This window comes from Phalacrocorax carbo, chromosome 3, assembly GCF_963921805.1.
Source record: "Phalacrocorax carbo chromosome 3, bPhaCar2.1, whole genome shotgun sequence".
NCBI classification, from domain to species: Eukaryota; Metazoa; Chordata; class Aves; order Suliformes; family Phalacrocoracidae; genus Phalacrocorax; species Phalacrocorax carbo.
In genome coordinates this window covers 100,141,135-100,163,343 of record NC_087515.1, presented here as the reverse complement: position 1 = coordinate 100,163,343, position 22,209 = coordinate 100,141,135, and the positions used below count along the sequence as shown (strand labels likewise).

At 38.0% G+C, this 22,209-nt stretch overlaps 1 protein-coding gene across 2 annotated transcripts; it reads right to left on the bottom strand.

The window, feature by feature from the left end:
- Positions 1 to 1,029: 1,029 nt before the first annotated feature.
- Positions 1,030 to 21,500, bottom strand: LGSN (lengsin, lens protein with glutamine synthetase domain). 2 transcript variants are annotated; one of them, XM_064448637.1, is made up of 4 exons: positions 21,471 to 21,500; positions 13,389 to 14,385; positions 4,659 to 4,837; positions 1,030 to 2,410 (listed from the first exon to the last, which is right to left on the bottom strand). In XM_064448637.1, exons 1-4 carry the CDS (start codon positions 21,498 to 21,500, stop codon positions 1,211 to 1,213), a joined length of 2,406 nt encoding a protein of 801 aa, XP_064304707.1. In that variant the 3' UTR covers positions 1,030 to 1,210. The 2 variants fall into 2 exon arrangements, with proteins under 2 accessions (XP_064304707.1, XP_009498529.1); XM_009500234.2 differs by lacking the exon at positions 21,471 to 21,500 and having other exon boundaries at positions 13,389 to 14,469.
- Positions 21,501 to 22,209: the final 709 nt, after the last annotated feature.

Below are 22,209 nucleotides of genomic sequence, written 5' to 3'. Positions count from 1 at the left end.
TCACAAATACCTACATTTAGATCAAAATATTGTGGCAAGATAAAGTTAGAAATCACTGTTAATGTGGAGGTGGGGTATGATGCAAGAGCTATCTTTAAAAATAAAGGATGAGAGCAGCAATGGTAACAAAAACAGAGAGCAAATCTAAAACCCACCTCCTGCCATTCCAAAAAAATTTATTTGTCTTTACACCATCTGCCATTTCTAATTTTAGGATGAGTCTTCTCTTTCTCTGTTTTAACCACGATTTTCCAGTCTCTGAATTCACATCTTCACTCATTCTTTCTGGTTTTAACTTACTCTTTCTGTTCCTCTCTTCACAGTCATCTTCCTCACCCTTGATACCATCAGGTTTCTCAATAAAGTCCAGTTTAAGCTCTTAATTCTCTGGCTTCTTTCCCTCTTTTTCCTCATTTGCCGTTCAGCTCTGAATTAACCCATTAACTATCAACAGACATAATACCATCTCCTTTTGTATTGCACAGTGGCCTGACACTCTTGGTTTTCTACGAATCATTCCCTCTTCAAGCCACCATTTTATTTATTTTAATATCTGTATCCACTAAAATTCTTGCAAACTTCATTCAGCAGCAGAATTCCTGATGTATAAATTATTTTATAATTCTTCCTGTCTTCTTATTTATGCCCATTAAGATACTGATTCCTGACTCTCAGGTTCTACAGCCTCAGTCCTTCCCCTCTCTCTCTCCAACATTCATCATTCTAGGCTAAATTTTAATTCAAACTCAGATTCTCCTGGTTTAGCAACCCTTCAGCTACTGAATAGGCTGGGAGAAATCCTATAACCATGCTGAACAAGAAATTCCCCTCCTTCCTCAGTTCTCCTGTCCCCCCGCACCACCCCCCTTATTCTTACTTTCCTGCACATTATACAGTCCTATTACAGTTGTAGGGTTGCTCTTCTCCATTTCACCTTCTCTTTTCTTCTTTCCACCAGCAGGTCAGTTGACTTAAATTGAAGAAAAAAAATACTGTTTTTAAAAAGCCTGTTAATGTTTTTTTCACTAATATCAGCTTTGCACTGTCCTGAATGTACACAGACAATAAAATGTAATCACCACGTGCTATACAAAAGAGGAAAAAAAATCCCAAAGCACTACAAACTTTTTAAAGTATATTTACTAATTAAAAGATTCTTAGCCATTCACTGTATGCAATTACATGTCATCACTACTGTAGCGTGCTCCTTCTAAATAAAATACCCCAGGCATTTATTCCTTTCACTATCCATTTCTTCAGTTTCTAACTCATAATGTTTCATGGCAATAAAATATCGAATAAAAGTTTCGCCTAATGCTTCCTTAATGCACGAATCTTTCTCAAGTGCAAGAAGAGCATCTTCTAGTTTCAGAGGGACTGATGAATGCTTCGGATCAGCAATGTGATTTTCTTCTTGGAGCATATCATCATACCTAAGTCCTCTCCTTACTCCATCTAGACCCGCAGCAATAGTAGCAGCAAGCACCAGGTAGGGGTTTGCTGTAGCAGAACTTAATTTATTCTCTATATGGGTGCCTTTTCCACCATGACATTTGACATTAAAGGCACAGGTGTTATCATTATATGCCCATTTTGCATTTACGGTCTCTTTTGATTCTTTACTATACTTAGAATAAGGTTTACGGCAGCTGGTGGTAGGAGCCATCAAGCAGCTGATTGCTGCTGTGTGTGCCAAGAGACCTGATAACCAATTTTTTCCAATATCTGAGAGCTCCTCAACTCCATAACCAGCAGAAAACAAATTCTTCTGCCCATTCAAATCCCACAGGCTATGTGACAGAGCCCCTGAATTGTAGAATCCCGATTCTGAGAAAAAACTAACCACGTAGTTATACTTCTTAGCCACCTCTTTAATGCCTGTTCTAAACGTGAAGGCACTGTCAGCAGCATCTATGCCAAATGCTGGATGAAAAGTGATCTCCATTTGCCCAGGCCTACTGGAAGAGGAAAAGCTTTCGATGTTGGCACCAGCATAATACATTCCTTCAATAAGCTCCTGAATGAAAGTCTGGTCATGGTTATTTAGTATCGTGGCTGCAGGAAAGGATATTGTCTTCGAATTTACAACCTCAGTAATGCCATAAATGCAAAACTCATAAGTGAAGGCAGAGTGTAGAGAAAAGCCATTGTCCTGAAGCTGGCTCAGCTGTTTCTTGGCAATGTGCCTCGGTGCGGTCATTAGCGGGTTGCCCAGCACGGTGAAGGAATCACATATCACTCTTGCAGTCTGCTCAGTCCAGGGCAGAATTCGAAATGTTGATAAATCAGGGTTCAGGATTACATCACAATTAAAATTGGTTGCATTTATGTAATCCAATTCATTGTCTTTTGGATTCAGTGTCAGCTCAAGATAACTTCTGGGCATGGCAACCCCATGAATTGCTTTCTCCTAAACACAGAGCAGAATGACATATTACCAAATGAGAAAAGAACTCAACAGTATTTTTATATATGTAAAACATAAAACTCAGTTTCTCAGTACGAATAATAGCATTTTTCCTAAAAGAACACTAAAATGCCCTGATCACTAAAGTGGAGGGCAGCAGCCAGTTACTGTTACAGTTACAGAAACAGAAACTTCTACAAGATTGATATGAAAAGCCTGGTATCAAGTATCCCAATGGCCATTTTTTTTAATTTCCACAAAAAAAAAAAAAAAACTGAAAAAAATAATTCAACATCTATCTTGCATAGTCTTTATACAATTATGGGCTTCACCAGTTAGGTGCAAACTTTGCACGTCAAACTTCTATCCATAGTTACTCCATAAGGTGTTCATATCCTCTGAGTGTTTGCTTTACATAGATCCAAGTGACCACACAAGACTCACAGCAATACAAATTCAGGCTGTGACTTCTTTTTAAATGCCATAACACATGCGTCACCATTTTTCAGATGCAAAGTTTAACTGAAAATTCTCACTTTCTGGACTTAACAATTTTGGAGATAAAATACAGGGAAGCACTCCCAAGTGAGAAATTAAGAATAATTTCAGTGCATTTCAGCGCTCCCCTTCTAGATAGCAAACGGTATAAAATTATAATTATACTCTTTTCTCCATTTGAACAGAGAGATTCTCCTCATGCAAATGAAATGTAGATAGGACCCCAAGGAAGGATCATCTACCTTCAAACAAGCACCTTTACAACTTACCTTACATTCAAACTTTAGTTGATGAAAACTGCAATTATGTCAAGTTCTATCAAGTGAAATCTGGCTCATGTTTACATCTTACCTTTATTTTTCTAAGGGAAAGGATTACCACCTGAGTGAGCAGAGGAGACAGAACAAACCTAAAAAGGAGCAAGCTCAGAGCTGAAAAAAACCAAAGTTTTGCCTATCCAGATGGAAAAATGTTGAAATACTTAAAAATGCGTAGAGTGGCTTCTCTTAAAATAAATAAATACAAAGTCTGTCTTCTCTTAAGTAGGTGGCAGTCCAGTGGTAGCAATTCTCCCTGTGTGACACTCATAACCAAAACTGCACAGTATGATGAATACTGCTCCAAGATGTCTAAGCTGTCCATTTGACACTGAAAAGTTGTTGAAGGTGATTACCCTACAGTACTACCTCTCCCCCCTCCAATGCCTCAGCCAAAAAGAGTATTAAAAAAAAAAACCAAACACCAAAGAAATTACTCAGTCACTCTGTATGTATACATGTGTGTGTGTACACATACACAGTTATTTATTGTCCAAAAATTTAGACTGTCATCCAAAGCTCCAATTTATTCAGTTGGTAAGGTAAACACAAAAGACGTTTTTGAATAAGCTGATCTAGGCATTTGCCTAGATCATAGCAACTGAAACAAAAGTTGCAATTAACCTATCACCCCGCACAAGAATTAAAATGACTGAAAGTTTATTTTCATTAAATCCAAATGACATCTGAAAGAGCAAATTGTATCTAGATGATACAATTGCTGTTTATCCATATTTAAAAGGGAAATAATGAAAACATGGCTTAGGCTTTAGAAAGAACTTGAAACAAAGTACTCCAGATCTTTCCATGTTCATAGCTTTTTTGGTGATTACTCAGTAAAGCTTTAAATATTTATAGTGATATGGGAGTGAAGGTATAATATAGTTACGTGCATGAAGTATCACAGAAGCAATATACTGAAAAGGCTGATAGGTCAAGGATAAACACAGTGAGGATTGCTTCCTAATTTGGTTCTTATTTCCTGAATCATCAATAGGGCAAATATTGCTATTAAGTCATCCTACAACCCAACAGTATTTTCTTATATGATTGATGACTACAAAATTTCTCACAGCTAAAGTGATTTTCAGTCAGCTTTCTTTTAGAGTTTACTCCTTTCTTTTTGCAATTTACTGATGTTCAGTAAAACAAAATCCTACAAAGCATTGAACCTGAAAAGATAATTCTGAGGAAAGAGGTTATTAGAAGTTCAAAGAAATGAAATTAGTAACCTTATTTAATTAGATTTACAGAGGAATAGAAAATTGCAGTGATGAAAAACATCCAGATCCTTTGGGAACATTAACAAGTGGGGGGAACAGATGATTTTTTCTAAGTTTGAGTTTCTGCCTGCACTACGAAAAAAAAATAAAATAGAAATTAAGGACACAGCCATGAAAATACATAAAGGTACAGCTAGAAACCAGAAAACTTACGTGAAAAAAGCGAGACGGAACATTCTTTGATCTTGACACACCATGGAGGTCTGTTGATTCAAATCTGACAAACTGTACATTGTCCCTGGCCATCTGCTGCTTAATAAATTCAATATGAGAGAACAGGTGAAGGAGAGTTGGAATTCCAAGGCCGTTTACATCAGGCTCTCTGCTGGATGCTATAAGTGAAGAGGAATGTTCACATCAAACAAAATAATGAATGCTGGAATACAGGCTGTTCTCCTAAAAAGAGCGATAGTGCGAAACTACAACATGAAGTGTAAAAACAAAAATAAGAAAATTATATGGATCACTAAACATTTCTGTAAATAAACACACTTTTTCTCCCCTGAGGACTTATATAAAATGCCTTATTTTTTGGAATGGCCTATAACTTCTATGTTTTTTCATGTTGATAAAACAACACAGGGTAATCACATGGTAAAGCCAGGAATTCCTGAGGGATACCTCAGCTGGTTTGTTGGGTGTTTTTAGGAGCACAAATAGCAGCTGATTACATATCTCCCACTGAAAGCTGATAGAATTCACACGTTATATTTCTTCATTGACTTTGAAAAGAACATGGATACAAAAATGTGATAAAAAGGGCACTTGTCTTCTATGAAAACTTTCTCAAGACCTCCTGAGGAGACCTTCAGTCTTCACCACCACAGGTAGCAGACTTTTAGGAGAAGTTAATTCATTTATGTGTTTGCTGTTATGGAGTTGTCTTCTTAACTATATTACAGCAGCTGTAGGACTCTATAAAATTCTTGACATGAAAGCAGTAACATCTGCGTATAAATTCTGTAACGGAGCAGAGAGCTGGGCACAGTATCTTCCTTTCATAAACTTCTTGATCTCTCAGCCTGCTTTTCTTTTTGAGTGTCTCTGTATTGCTATTATTTGAGTTAAACTACCTAAGGTATTAATTTCCATTTAGTACAATAAACTAGCTAGACAGATGGTAACATTTGAAAGTAAGACATGAAAAAAATGTGAAAAAATGCTTCTTTCTACATTTCTGGGATGGAAGTCCTCCATTCTTCCAAGAAGGCTGAGAATATGATCAGATGAGTTTTTGTAAATCTTTCAGATCCATAGTGGAAGATCACCAACAGTAAGCATTCATCACTACCCTTCAAGCAGAAGTTAAAAGCTTCATGCTGAGGCACTGCACAGGTTGGCAGGAGCACTTTCAATCTCTCCAGTACCAAAGTACCCAGACTGGAGTATATCTCCTTTAGCAGTAGCCAGCAGGAACAAACACATCTTTTCTGACATCTCCTTAGGGGCAAGTAGGACTGCCAGCTGCGAGGCTGTAAGGAGGCTCTCCAGCTAGCCCAGCACAAGGCTGTGTGATTATTCCCTGAGAAAGCAGCATACTCATCCACAGTCATAGACTTCTCAGAGCCTTTGAATATTACTGGAGCATCCTCCAGCTTCAGATGGCAAGGAGGTGACAAAGATACTTTAGGTCAGTAAAGTAAGAAGACGTTAAGTAATAACAGTGGTCCCTGAGGAATGACAGGACAAAATTTTAAGTAAATATAAGAGCCTATAGGAAAACAGAGTAAAAATCAAAAAGGTAGAAGGAAGAAAAAAAGAATTTTATCACATCCACTTCTCCTTATGACATCTTTCCCTTTGGTCTGCTTCAGCTGTAAGCTGCTTATGAAAATAGCTTTTTCCTCTGTCTTCTAGAAACACTAAGGCACTATGTCCTTAAAAAGATGTGCATTAAATAAGAAAGTCCTGTTCAACTATTTTGCATAACACTCACTCTGTTACAGACGCTGCCAAAAGACAATAGCAAGCAGAGAGGATATGTAAACTGGCCTTATTTTGTGTATGTCATCCAAGTAACAGTTATTTGAATACCACTTCAGGCATGACGTAAAGTTGTTTCACAACCTTTACTGACATTTAGCACATTTGACCCCTTTATGAACCTGACTATCAATTAGAAGTTTATTAACAGCTAATAAACTGAGGCTATTTATTATATTGTTAGAGTTTAAAAAGATTCTGAAAATCTTCCTACGGTAAGCATTCATCGCTTTTATGTGAATTTTGCAAGTATTTCTTCTAATGTTCTAAAATGTTGCCTGTTAAATTTGCATCTACTGAACAAACACTTTTCAGGTAAAAACATATCATTCATGAAAGACAACAGCTTTAACTCTCACCCAAATAATTATTTACATCAGTATTCCTATGAGAAATAAATTATATAAAATCAATATGTAAGAAAAACACAAATGTGATATGCATACATATTAATGATGTATGAATTTGTTTAAAAAGTAAATCTACAAATATACTTAATTTAAATGTCTACCAATGGTAGGTAGTTTTCCAAATTATTTGAATAAATGCATAAATACATAATTAGATTATATGAATTAACATAAATTAATAGAAAAATCCCATAAAGTAATGTTTTAAAGAACATTAAGTAAGAAAAAATTATTAACTAAAGAAGTAAGAATTTATCTTCTCCAGTTGCATTTGTTATAATTAATGACAGATCTTTCTAAATGATGAGACTAAAACTTATATATTGGTCTAATATTAGTCTAAAATTAGGCTATATGCTAGTCTAGACAGCCCACTAGTCCAAAGACTGATACTTATTAATTTACAGTGGCCTTTATCCAAAATCCGTTAGTCAGTAGAAGCACTGCCATAGCTTTCACATACTTTTTACAGGCAGTTCACCTTTTACATAATTTGCATATTTCCTTTCCCATTGAAATAATAAGTTTCTGTAAATTGTGTGATAAAAAATATCATGACAATATTTCTGACTGATTTTGGAAATATGAAAGGGGAGTTGTTTCTTAAATAATATTTAATGAATAACTACTGACAACATCTACTTTTCTCCAGCACTGGTCCCCAAAATATATTTTCTTGGTAGCCACTTAATAAATCATTGACAAACTAAGTCCATGATGACTAAGGCTGGGAAAGGTATAGTAGGGAAATGAGTACTGTCTTTTCCGTTTTCATACAGTCATTTTCCAAAGCATTAGTTACTGGAGATGAGGTAGTTGGTAAGTAAGTGTTAGACGAGCCTAGTTGATTTAGATAGACAGTCTGAAAGTATTACACTCTTACGAGGGAGGATTGTGTTAATGAGTATATCTGTTTACCTAGCTCTCCGGGCCTCCAGAAATAATGGCACCTTGATTTTATTTTCAGAAAATCTGTTATGGAAACATGTATGTAAATGTCACAAAATGCTTAGATTTTGGTTCAGATTTTCATTTAAAAAACCAAATATAAATCCAGACTTTCTTAAAGCAGAATGATATATACAGATTCTTAGATATCTATATCAAATCACTACTACACAGAAGTTCATTTTTCTGTAGTTCTATCTGTATTGCCCATTTAAGTTACCACTGAGAAACAATTAGTATTACTTGTGGGTTTTTTGTAATTAATGTATCTACAAATATAAACATATTATCTTCACAGATTTAAAAAATATGAATAACACAAACCTAAAAATATTACCAGAAATTACAAATTATACAGATGATATTGTTGTTGTTGTTGTTATTATTATTATTATCATTATCATTATTTCTAGTGGAAGTGTGGTGTCTTTCTTAGATTATTAATATTGAAATCATTCATATTGCTGAGGGCAGCTAGGGCAAATAGTTAACATCAGCATTATCTTCTCAGCAACAGAAAAATGCCACGACAGAAGAAAGTGCACACGTCCCAGATCAATCTGTCATTATCTGCTTGTTCAAAGAAATCCTTTCCCATGGTCCCTTATTAAATCACACCACATTTAAAGCAAACAATTTCTCAGCTCTATAAGAGGAGACTGTGCCAAACTGATGAAACTAAAAGAACGTGCTACATGTAGCCAGGGGACTTGGCAATGACAGGAACAAATGTAGTAATATTGGAAACTCTTTAGTGAGGAACACGACCACCAATTTAATGTAAGGCAATAACAGCAGACACCAGCAGGTAGACTCTAGATACAAATCATGCACTGGAGAAGGAGATGTGTTCCCATCAGCCCTCCTCCAGTTTCTTCCTCCCACTCTGTCTCCAGCTGTGCCAGATGTGCTCCCTCCTGAAGTGACCCTGCTGCAGCCACGCAGCAGATGCGCACCCTCCTCCTGCCCTGTGAGACAAGGTCTGGTCACACCTGAGTCTCACGCAGCGTCAGAGCACACATCCCTGTGCTCTGTGGCATGTTGTGGCACTTGTTACTATCTCAGAGCAGTAGGGAAATGAAAACACCTTGCAAGCATAGGAATTCCTTTGCCAGTCAAGACAGCTTTTCATCATGCTAGGGCTGTCTTTGGTATTGGCTATTAACAGGAAAGATAAGATGTTCTTTGCAAATCAATCTGCCTAAAGAGAATGGGTTTTGCAGTTCCTCACTAAAAAGGTAGTCTTGTGGTTAGGAACAGAAGGGTCAATATCCACATTTTTCTTAGTTTCTTCTTCGTCCTTAGAAATGTAACACAGGGCGCTCTGAAGATCTACGTGAATTTTGACCCCCTTTATAAAAACTTTGTGCTGATGATATCTACTGGCAATGAGTCCCACAGGGTAATCACACATCTACACCCTTCTAACTCCTATGGAAATTCCTATCAGTACTCATTTAAATATCTTTACAGGACTCTGGTTTTTGTATTTAAGAAGAGACAGTCTACTTGGTTTGTACGGTGTGTTACTTAGTGTTCTCATTTTTGTCTTCAAACATTAACAGTCTCTATTTCTCAAACTTCATATCACAGCTTTTCCTGTGCTAGACATCATTCTTATTGCTAGTATTTAGAGATTCTCTTTCCAATTTCCATCTGTTTTTTAGCATGGTAAATAGAAATGAGTACTGGGTTACATTTGAATAGTACTTTTGAAATGAATAGTGGTCAGAAGCATTTTGAGATGAAAACTTTATGTAATTTACACTTCTTTTTTACCCGAAAAATAGTTTCACAAAAAATGTTTACTGGTAGGTCAGTAAAGTATTTGATTTCTGCAGTAAAGTACATAACAAGGTGTTTCCTAACTCTTCTTTTTGCTCCCCTACAAAACCCCTAACTGGGGAATAAATATGTAAGTATACCAGAAACCTATCAAAGCATGGAGACAGACCAAGATGTACAAAGGGAATTTGAAGCCTCAGGTGACAGCCTGATTCCCGTGCGTTGCTCACCTACAGCTACCTGGAGGTACTGTTGTCTCATAAGGTCCAAAAGAGAGCTTTCCTCTAAGCCTGTGTAGTGGCACCAGGCTCTGCAGGTCCCTCTGACTGCAAGCAGTGCAGGTGGCTGCTGAAGCCACTTGCAGTCCCTGACTCTGGCAGCCCGCTGTGACAAAGACGACCCCAACAGAGTGGTGTATCATGAACCCTGGGAACTTCACTTGGTTTTAATATTTTCTTTGGCTTCTTCTCTGGCTACCATAGTATAAATGTTCCAATTCAGTAGCATGCAGAGCAGCATGTGATAAGGTCTGAGTTCAGAGAGTTCAATATACACTTACGCTATGTGCTATATATATTATACATACAGTACCTGCACACATTCTTGTGTGTGTATATGTACATGCTATGAAGTGTTATATAATGCTACATACATGAAATTTCACCTGAATTTTTACTGTTTGGAAGCCTCGCTCTTCTTCTCCCAAGAATGCAGGCACCGAACAGCTTAAGAAGCACGTGGTTGTTAATGACTACATACAAATTTGCAGAAGTGCACATCATTATCATATATAGATACTTATGCAAATAAAATTCATAAATTCATGTTAGTGCAGTCACTATATTTGCCTAATTAGCTACATGTGTTAGTTTCTATCTTTCCATGGTAATGAGTTAAATTAAAAGAGCTTCAGCTTTAGCTCAGCTCCAGTTTCACTGACACTGTCCAAGTAATATTTTTCATATTGACCAAAATATCTTGTATGTCTGCCTCTTTTCTACTGTTTTTTATCTATGTCCGATCACGTCTTTTACAAAAGACCTGACAAAAAATACACAAAATGCACATGCAGTAATATTTCCACAATTTACAATCAGAATTTTGGAAAAAAAAAAGGTATGGATTTATTATTTTAGAGAGATGCTAACCATGTAGCTAACACGACTGTATTTCAGTTCTCTGCATTACACTGAATCACTAAAGCTCAGCCGCATGTCTTCACCGTTCTACTGCTGCCCTCTAGAGATTATCACTTAACTGTGCCCTTTTAGAACAATAAGGTATATTCCTGCTTTGGCCATGGCATCCAAGCATGCATAGTGCTCAACATAGTGACTAAATGCACTGGGCACCGTTTATGCAATAATTATGTATATATGTATAGTCATGTAACTTCAATGCTCCCTTACTTTGTATTCCATATTAAAGAACCAAAGAGAGAGAGACGACAATTTACTTCTTTATGTGCATTTTTTAAATCAAATGTTTGGAAATTTTTTGGATCAAGATTTCTAGTTTGAGCAAGTTCAAATACTTGAAAACTTGCAAAACACAAGAGGTTGTATTTCAGATCTACTCAGTGTCGATATACGTTTAGATCCAAGACCTGTTCAGTACTTTGGTAACTAAAATATTTAAGATAATATTTTAGTCACAAAAATAAAATATTTAGGATTTTATCTTATCAATCTTAATAAATTATCAATGACAGCAATGAAATACTCTTTATGCAAAGGCTCGTTAAAGACTCCAGAATGTTATCTAAAACTTTCTTCTCTTCAGTTAAGTTACTGAATGTATTCAATGAAAACTAGATTTCAAGCACATATATTTCTAATTAAGTAGAAACTACTTCTGTGCATTCCATTTCCTAGTGGAAAAACACACTGAACCCTACAGTTTGTTTGGTCAAAACTAAATGGAATCCAAACTTCATGAGATTTCAAAACTCTTGGCTATGGATATGTTTCTGATGGGACAAAATAGTTTCCCCCACTTCCCTTCATAGTTATTTCTCATCTATAGTTCTCTTACAGTCATTGTTATTGCCAGTGATACAGAGTAGGTTTAACCACAAGTAGCTTCTATGTATTTCAGAGTTAGGCAAATAATCTAAACTAATCATTATGGGACTTCTTCCCCATTGAGTGGAAAGAGATGCCCACCTCCAGAGGTCAGTTTCTCATCACCTCCTAATACCTCTTTGAAGACAAAATGCCTGTCTTTCTCTACTGACTAGGTAATAAACTCAGATTAGCCACTTCGCTTTAAGTGGCTAAAATCAGGTTGAAATCTCCCTGTGGAATTTACAATTAATCTCATCAGTTCCAAGTACCTTGTAAACGGTGTTAAGACAAAAATAGGTATTCCTATATTTTAAAATTTATTTGCTGGTTTTGCAGACAATGAGAGAACAGTAGTAATCTAAATCTGACAATGCATTTCACTAGCCTTTCAGTGATGCTAAAAGCAGTATAATCTGGAAAGGGAACAGCACCAAGTGTGGGCTGAGAACTAATCCTTAACCCCTTTATTCTAATAGATATGAAGAGAGAGTGGTTTGAGTGCAAAATATCTTTTCAAAGCTTTATATATCTCATGCAGTTCCATGAGTTAACACTGATAATGTTCATGGATATCTTGTTCAGACTTGTTCAAACTGGGTAACACAATATGTCTACTGACAAATCCTGCTGTAGCTAACAACATTTGATATATTCAGATTGTCTGTTTTCAGAGTATGTATAGCAATATTTCTACCCATCTGAAAGAAGACTTTAAAAAAAAGCAGGATAACTTAATGTTGTTGTACAAGTTTAATTGCTACCATTGCTACCAGTTAATGATGGACAAGGTATTTTATCAATGAAGAGATAAGATCCATATTTCTTGTATCAGTGAGGTAAGTTGGAGGGTAAGATATCTATACTGAAAAGCTCATAATATGTTCTGAGCCTCATGCTCCTGGAAATTTATTAATCTTATATCTGTTCAATTGGCAAATTGTTGTTTGTGTGCTTCTTGTAATAGACACAAAACAATGAACTGCTCAAGCCCATTACATTATCATAGCTAATAGTAGCTTTCAGTTTGCTGATCCAGCTAGCCCAGAAGTACAGCCTTTACAAAGAAAGGTGTTTTCTGTGCTGTGGTTTCTTCTTTTCAAAGAAACCACAGAGTATTAGTGGCAATTAATTGGCTCCATAAACACTTCCAAAATGGACTTATTGAACAGCATGAAGATAAGTGGGAGTTCTCTGCCTCATTTGCTTTTCTTTCCCTATAGTTCATATTAGATGTTTTTGCATTCCAGTCCTCTCATAGAATGGATAATTGAAAACATCATCCCTACATGGGAGCAATTTCCACTGCTGGAAATGTTAACAAAAAGGAAATTTTAAGAAGCCCAGAAGCCATCAGAGCTTTACAGTGTCTAGCAGACCTCTGGGAAATGTTGCCTGAGCTCAGTTTAAATGAGGAAATATTTCAGTTTTAGCGAAAAAGACATGACTACTTGTGCATGGCAGTTTTTGGCAGGCAGCTGGGCTTCATAAATGCCTTACTTTAAAAAAAAAAAAAAGCGAGCAGCTTAGGTGTAGAGTACAACTTCTGATCTGTCCTAATCATGCAGAAGCCACAGGTGTCAATTCTCTCATGCACTAGCTCTGACTAAAGTTTGCAGCTTAACAAAACCCCACAAAAAAACCCAGTAGCATTCTCTTTAACAGGACAGCAGGTGATGTTTAAATATCCTTACCGGCGTAGCCTGCGGAGGAGTCAAACTGAATCTCAGGAGCCATGCTTTCTGAATGTGTAGAAGCTGCTGGTAGTCTCAGAATAAGTTGTTCCACATCGCTTCCCACTGGCGGCTGCTGATCAGACCCAGCAGAGCTGAGGACCAGGAGAGGTTTGTTCTGCTGCCCCACTCCTTCCTTGTGGAAGCTGCGGTACTTTCGATTCTCCTCTCCAATATGAGGACTATAAGTCTGAAATGGTTGGCCCCGCTTGTCATCTATTTTCTCCCGGGCCTTCGTATTTTTCTGAGAAAAAGGGCCACCTGCCTTGCCACTATAGTTGGGCCCATAATCAGGCAGACGACTTTCTCTCAGCAGGTTTTTCGACTCTTGCAAACTTTGTTTAGAAATGTCAGGTGTCCCTGTGAAGGACTCTGCAGTACCACTTCCTTGTGTGGCTGCAGTACTGCCCAGTGACCCCATCTTTGTTATGTGAAACTTGATATCTTTTTCTTCCATTTCACCCTGTTCTTCTTGCTTACTCTCTGCCTTCTTACTGCCGTCTCCCCTGCATGCTGCCTCTGCGCAACCAGCTTTCCCTGCGCTCCTTGCAGGTTGCACGCCCATGGGTAGCTCCGTTTTAGTTGGTGTTTCTATTTCTTTGTGCATTTTTCCTATTATTCTTTTCCCAGTGTCAGCATTTTCCTGGATTTCTCGTGTTTCTCCAGACATGCCTTCTTTCATGTCACTGCCAGCATGGGAACTGTCACAACCCCCTCTGTCCTTTTGTACTGGAGGAAAGCTAGTCAGGTTTTGAAGCGGCTGGTCTGATGGTGGTTCTGAGCAACCAGTGGTTGCTTGAAGATGACAAGGATCTGGGATTTTTGAGGTGCGGGACAGCTCCATCTTCTCATTTTCTAAAGGAGAAACATGCTTTGTAGGACCTTTGACTCCCTTTTTCTTTCTGAAACCACATATATTGTTGCCATCAACTTCTTCATTGTCACTTTCAGATGTGTTCTGTAACCAGCGATAAAATATACAACCAAATAACATGCATGAATGAAACAGAACATGACAATGGAGTACTACCACCAGCTGCATTTTCGTTGTAGCATTTCCATTACATATTGCTGATAGAGGTGTCTGTAGACACTTACTGACCCTCAGATTCTGCTATTTTGATTTTTTAAATTCTCACAGAATTCTTTTTCTTATGTTTTAGAACAAAAGTGTTGAAAATGCCTTCATAATATAGTTTTTAGGCAGATTAAAATATAAGACACAGTACACCATGTAACATCATTTGTCAAACATGTGCCCTTTAAATGTGAAAAAAATGTATTCAAAGATTACATTTAAGTATATTATTGCTCATATTAAAAGCATTTGTATCTATAAAGGGAATTCGTTGCCCTGAAACACAGAACATTGGCAATTCTTATAAGTATGGGAAGCGAAACCTGAAAATAGACAGGTTTTAAATGAATTTCAGGATCTAATTTGGCCAAATAACTGAACTTCCAGGGCAGCGGTCAAAAAGACAGAACTGCACACAGCACTCGAGGTGAGGCCGCACCAGCGCAGAGCAGAACGGGACAATCACCTCCCTCGACCGGCTGCAATGCAGGGCTTGATGCACCCCAGGACACGGTTGGCCCTCTTGGCTGCCAGGGCACACTGTTGGCTCATGTTCAGCTTACCATCGACCAGAACCCACTTTTTCCTCTCTGCAGAGCTGCTCTCCAGGCTCTCATTCCCCAGTCTGTGTGTACAGCCAGGGTTGCTGTGCCCCAGGTGCAAAATCCAGCACTTGCCCTTGTTAAACTTTGTATGGCTGGTGATTTGCTTGCTCTCTAATTTGTCTAGATCTCTCTGCAGGGCCTCTCTGCCCTCAGGAGTGTCAACAGCTCCTCCCAATTGTGTGTCGACACCAAATGTAATTAGCATTCCTTCCAGTCCTGCGTCCAAATCAGTTACGAAGACATTAAAGAGTACTGACCCTAAGATGGATCCCTGCAGAACCCCACTAGTGACTGGCCACCAGCTCGATGTAACCCCATTTACTAGAACCCTTTGAGCCCAACCCATCAGCCAATTGCTCATCCATTACATTACACGTTTATCCAGCTGTGTGCTGGACATCTTGTCCAGAAGGATACTGTGAGAGACAGTATCGAAAGCTTTACTGAAATCCAAAAAGATCACATTGACTGGCTTTCCTTTGTCAACTAGGTGGGTGACCTTTTCATAGAAGGAAATCAAATTTGTTAGGCAGGACTTTCGCCTTGTGAACCCGTGCTGGCTAGGACCAATGACTATGGTGTCTTTCAGGTGTTTTTTTATAACTCCCAAAATAATCTTCCTCATGATTTTACCGGTACACAAGTGAGACTGACGGGCCTATTGTTACCAGGGTCATCTCTGCTGCCTTTCCTGAAGACTGCGACAATATTTGCCTGCTTCTGGTCAACTGAGACCTCTCCAGATTCTCAAAAGCATGGAAAAGTCATTGAGAGAGGTCTCGCTCTTTAAGTACCCTTGGATAAATCCCATCAGGCCCCATTGACTTATAGGGATCCAGGTGAGGCAGCAAGTCCTGCAAAAGTTCATGGTTGATTGGGAGTTTATCATTCCCACAGTCATGGTTCTCTAGCCCAGGGCTCTGGGGGTCCCTGAGCCCACCATTGGTGTTGAAGACTGAGGCAAAGAAAGCATTAAATGTCTCTGCCTCAACTATGTCCCTGCTTGTGAGGTGACCGTTCTCATCAAGCAATGGGCCAATGTTACTTCTGGCCTTTTGCCGTAAATGTATTTTAAAAAGCCATTCTTATTGTCCTTCATGGTACTAGCCAGCTTCAACTCTAACTGAGCTTTCGCCACAAGTATTTCCTCCCTGCAGTGGTGAACAGCATCCCTGTAGTCCTCCCATGCTGCCATGGAAGTATATTGCTTCCACTGGCCATATACTTTCTTCTTAATCCTTATTTCTGGAAAATATCCCTGGTCAGCCAAGCCAGCCTTTTGCCTCACCTGATTGACTTCCTACTTTGGGATTGCCTCATCCTGTGCTTTTAGGAGGTTCTACTTAAAAAGAACCAGCACTGATGGAACACAGCACCTTCAAAAGCTTTTTCCCAGGTGACCTTACTAAGCAATTCTCTGAACAACCTGAAGCCTGGTCTCCTCATGTCCAGAGTTGAGGCCTTGCTGGCAGAACTTAGAATTAGCCATTCTAAATGATTTCATGAACACAAGGTACCATCCCCACTTTATAAGCTTTACCAAAACAAATTCCTTCTGAATAGAGATGAGTAGGATAAGGACTGACCACTTGTAAACTTGTTAATGGAAACATTCATTTGCAGTAGATGTCTAATAACTAATGTGGCTATAGTGGCTACTATACTATACTAGGTTATAGTATTCTGCAAAGGGTTTATCCACCGTAAGGAAATTGAGACTATTGTACTGCATTTTGATCATAGACCTGAAAAAGATACTGCAGCCATTCCTCTCAAACAAAACCAGTGAACATTTTTACCTTCAAATAAAAAAAAAAAATATATCTTACAGAGACCAACCTATGCTTTACTTAAGATCCTCAGCACACGGCACACGTGACTTTGTGCATGAGAATGACTCTTCATTTCTACATAAACTCAGACAATTATGAGCTTTCGTTTAGAAACCATTAATAATACTTTCTTCAGTGAATTAAACAGTGCCAGATTTGTTACAAGGTACAAATACAGGATCCTTTCATATAAAAAATTGTCATACACATGAGTTATGACAAAGTCTTACTGTTTATTAGTTCATGTGGTGTCAACCAGCAGAAAAGGCCTAGTACTTGTGCACAGGGGGGAGAGCACCCAGGAGATAGTACTTAAGAATTATCTCCTTAACATTTTATTTCTAGCAAGTTTTGTTTACAGAAGACAGGGATGATTAAGTAAAATAGCAGCTTGAAAGAATTACACTACAAGTGAGCTGGATACAAATTGTGACTTAATTTCATGGAACCATCTGTCCTGCTGTGCCAAAAGGAAAGCAAAACTGTCATGGCATTAATATGGCAAAAGTTTGGATTATTTTTTATTTCATTGCTGAATGTTCCTACAGTTCTGTTGCTGCGTGGCAACCTTAACAGGAAATACTAAAGCTACTTGAAAGTTCTTTTAGCCAGTACTTGTTCCAGCATCATTCAATTTTTGTTTGCTTGTTTTCAAATATTTACTGCTACCCTAAGTCAGAGGTCTTGAAAGTTTCAAAATTTGCTTTTCTTTGTTAGGAAGTGAACACTTGGGTGGTGAGTCAAATATCCTTGCCAGAAGGATTAGGTCCAAAATATAAAGTGTGGGCCAGTTTATGCAACAAATTTGAGTTTCAGATTTTCTTTCTAAAAGATGTATCTGATGTTAACCATCATTGATAGGTATTGGTACACCCCCACGTTCTGATTTCCATCAGGACTTATTGCCCTAGTGCTGCAAACTCGTGCTAGTACACTGATCCCCTCTGTACTGGGAGTTTGAACCTGGTAAGGTTTCTGCAGAGGTAGACCAGTGCAAGTCCTACAACAGGCAGCAGGATTAGGGGTGGATCAGACTTCATTTCCCATTATGGATGTGGAAATTATGGATAATCTCAATTTATACAAATAACAGCTTTGCTTGTCTTCACTAGATCCTACTGTATCACTTCAGGTACACATGAGCCTAGACATCTATGACTATCAACAAAGCATAAGGGCTACACTTGCTCATTACAGCAGTGTATTAGGGCACCATGCAGGGCAGGAAGAGGAGAGAATAGAAGACAGTTTCAGCAAGCACATATTTCAGCACAATGCAGGTGAAACCGCTTGTTCTACTTAACCCAATTACATGTCACTTCTGGCAGGCCATCAGGCTTCTACAGCTGACAGACATTTTATATCTTGTGGTAACACAGAAAACATACATCTAAAGCAATTTTTCTTAATCAGTTTGTGTTCACTTCTAGGCTTTGTACAAGCTCTGAAGTGGAACATTAACTGTATCATGAAATACAGCACTGCCAAAAGGCAGTTCATCTGTAAACCTGCCAATCGGCAAGCTAAGAACATTTGGAAATGTAAAGTGTTGCCTTTGGGAGGAATAATAAGTGCTAAGATTTCTGGTGTGTGAAACGCAGGTGAAAATCCAAGGCAATTATTGAACTTTTGCCTTAAAAGGTTTTTATAGGTGACTGAAAATACATCTGTAATATTCTGTGAGACAAATTCAGAGCGGCGGAGACGACCTTCTATTTTTCTCCTATTTTTCTCCTTTTTTGTTTGCTTCATGACCTCAGGCAAGACTGCAAAAGCTATCGGGATTTATAAACCTCTCTCAAAAATGTATTGACAAAGAGAGACAGGGAAATAAGAAAAAGAAACTCACATTATAGCATTTGAAAGGAAAAAGAGGGAGAAAGGGACTTAGTTTAGAAGATGCTCTGAGTAACCATAGATGAATAGCTGCAGAAGGATTTCTATCACAGAAAAAGATGAAAGAGGCAAGGTGCAACTCTAGCAGGAGCTTTTATATATCTAATCAACAAGATAACCCAATGCTCCTGCTACTGGCTACCCAGAACAGTGATGCAACCACTCAGCAAAATGCACTGGGGTCTCAGTCACATTCTCAATTTCTGTTTTGTTTCAGATTATTCATATTATTTCAGCCATTATTTTAACTGATTGTTAAGAGGTCAAATTGTGATTATCTTCCTGAGTTATTACTAAAGATTTTTCAAGAACAAAAGATTACTTTTGCAAAGAACATAAAAATCTGGTATAACTAGGAATTAGAAAAACATGGGAAATCCTCCTAAACAGAAAAGCCAAAAATATGTATGGTTTGGTTGGCTGAATTTTTCATTTATGAAAAGTTAAACTGCTTCACTTAGGTTTGACTTTGTTTTTTTCTATCATATAAAACAATACTGAAAAACTGAAACAAAATGTTTCCAATATAAAAATATTGTTCAAATTGTATTGACATGTGATATTATTCACACTGTTACTTTCAAAAGTAACACAGTTTCTTAAAGTATTTCAATCGCTGTGGAACTGTAAATGCTGAGGAACTTTCTCTGACCCACTTTGGCTGTTACCAGGTTACCCTTTACAGCTCCTCTAGGTTGGTATGTTCAAGTTTAATTAATCTTTTCATGCGGTAATGAATCTCCAGAACAAGAAGTCATGTCTTAACAAGAGATTTTGCTTAAGACCTTAGACAGCAGCGCCCATAAAGCAAGTATGCCTGTGCCCAAGTGCGTTCTCTGCCCTTTCCTCTGATGCATGGAAAGCATTGCCCAGCTGCTCACCCAGTAACCAGGCAGTGAAAGAGCAGAGGATGCAGGAACAAATTTTCTACTGCTGGGAATTAATGCAGCTTCACTGGAGTCACTGGAGCTACCCAGGTTTGTACCAGGAGGGAATCTGGCCCACGGAGTCATAGGGAGCACAATACAGACAATTCCAGGGAGTAGCTCCAGGCACAGAGAGAGGTTTTGGCTCTTGCCCGGCACTAAAACAATGTGTGCTATGATAAACAGACACTGATGCCTTGTAAGCTAGAGACATGAAGATCACAGCACATTGTCAAGATATTGCTGTGACCAATTTCTCTCGTAGTGACCTTGTTTGATGAAGCGGTTCTTTGAGAGTGATATACTGCCGCAAATACCTCCCAGTGAAGGACCTGCAAGTAGCATAAATATTAGGTATATGTGATTATTCTGCTGTTAAGGTGAAGCACAAACTTACCGTAGGTCACAGGAAGATGTGTGGTAATGTTAGGAGCAGAAGCAAAGTCTCCTTCCTTCTTTGAAACTTTTAAATATACTCAAGATTATTAACATACTTCATGTGAAAATGAATGGAATCAGTTTAGCTCACAATCCTGTGTCACATTTTCACATTATTTTCACATCTGTCATCTGCCTTTATCTGTTATTCCCATCCAAAGCCTTCATACTATACAAGCAACTATTAGATGAGCTTCTCAAGGTCGTTGATTCTCTTGCTGTTTCAAAGCAGCAGAGTTGTCCTTGTGGCAAGGTTATGTGCAAATACTTTCCCTTGGACTATGCCACCTACACCATGTAAAAAAAAATCCCTAAGTAAGATAGTCTCAAAATGAAGAAGCTGATCCTGCCTTCACAGTGATTTGGGACCACAAAAGCACACTGGTGGTGTCATCTCCAATTTGCAGCAGTGTAAATGAGTTCTAAAAGCAGGATCCGTTTAACAGTTGACTAATCCTCAGGAAGACATTTGCAAGGGAATGGACTTAATGATCTACAAGACTTTTATGTCTAATTTCTATGACTCATTTCATATACAAAGATGGTCTAGGATGCAGTCAGTGACTCAAAGTAGGTGCATCTCTGACATATAAAGTATCTATTTGCTCACCTTGATAAAAATGTCTAGTAACCTCAGGAAGTCTGCCTGCACCATCAATTGCAAGCCACATTACATCTTTCTCAGTATTTTTAATGAACTGTTTTAATTTCACAATTTTACAATGAGATCTTCTGGACACAAATCAAAATAATAGGTACTTTTTTTTTTTTACTTTATTTAAAGCATATAATACAACTTCAGGACCAGAATCTGTTTTAAAAGGCACTCCTACAGAAACTGAGCAGCTCCACATAGGTCAGTAGCCTGAACCAAGAGTGTTACTTTTTAATTCAGGTCAGACTCTGGTCCACAGATTGTAGTGCTTTCATTCACATTACTGAAGCCAATCCGTTTTCCCACAAATATTAATGGGATCAGATTTTTGACCTTTATTTCTGTTACTTTTGATAGAGTTATAAATGAAAGACATAGGAAGTTAAAATGTGTCAGGTTTGCTTCCTAAAGCAAATGGTTTTTCAGCTTAAAGAAGAAGCCTTTCTTTGACTTGCATTTGCTTCAGAATTAGACCATGCTCTATAAACATGCATTAAGAGCCTTGCACGCAATCCACAATGAAGTATTCACTCACTTGAAATCTTGAAGTGGATGCAAAAAGTATTTTATATCAGCGTATCTGCTCGGAAATCATTCACAGTCAGTCTCTTACCTGCTGAGTAAGATCTTCCTTTTTGTTCATGTCCACTTCATTCTAGCTCATGTCATCATTAGAAATGGCCTAGTAAAAATCTAGTAGAAAGACATCCCGTATTTATAGGCACAGATACAATAAAGGTTAGTTAAAACAGAATTGCTGTACAGTTCTTTTCTCAGAAGGCCATGCAGATGATGAACCATAAAGAACAACCCCAACATGTCATGGCCAAGAGCACCACTTTCTGGAACAGTGTTAAAGTAGTAAACTGACAAATGCACATTACTAGCTGCCCGTCTGTGTGGAAACAAAGACAACTGAGCATAAAACTGTTTTGCTCAACTTTTCTCCACACAAAAGGCTTTTGTCCTGTAACAAGCTATTTCTGTTCTGGAATAGAAGCTATTGTTAGGCTCCTTAGAGGTAGAATCTATATTGGGCATTATAACAACAGTATGTTATTGGGGCACATGGACAGGGATTTGAAAGGCACAGCACACTGCAAGAACAACGTGCAGTCCTAGCCTGTTATTCTAGGTTCTTGTATGTTGTCAATTAATACTGGTGGATCTGGTTGCATTATAATTGGGGTAAGGGGTCTTTTTTGTATTACATCTCTAAAAATATTTCAAAGATTAGATAGTTAAGCTTGTTTTTCTTAGTTAAACTTGTTTTTATTATGCTTTTGTTATTTATCAGATTTAACGTCACTTCAAAGCACCATGTTTAACTGACCTTTCATTCATTCAAGTTC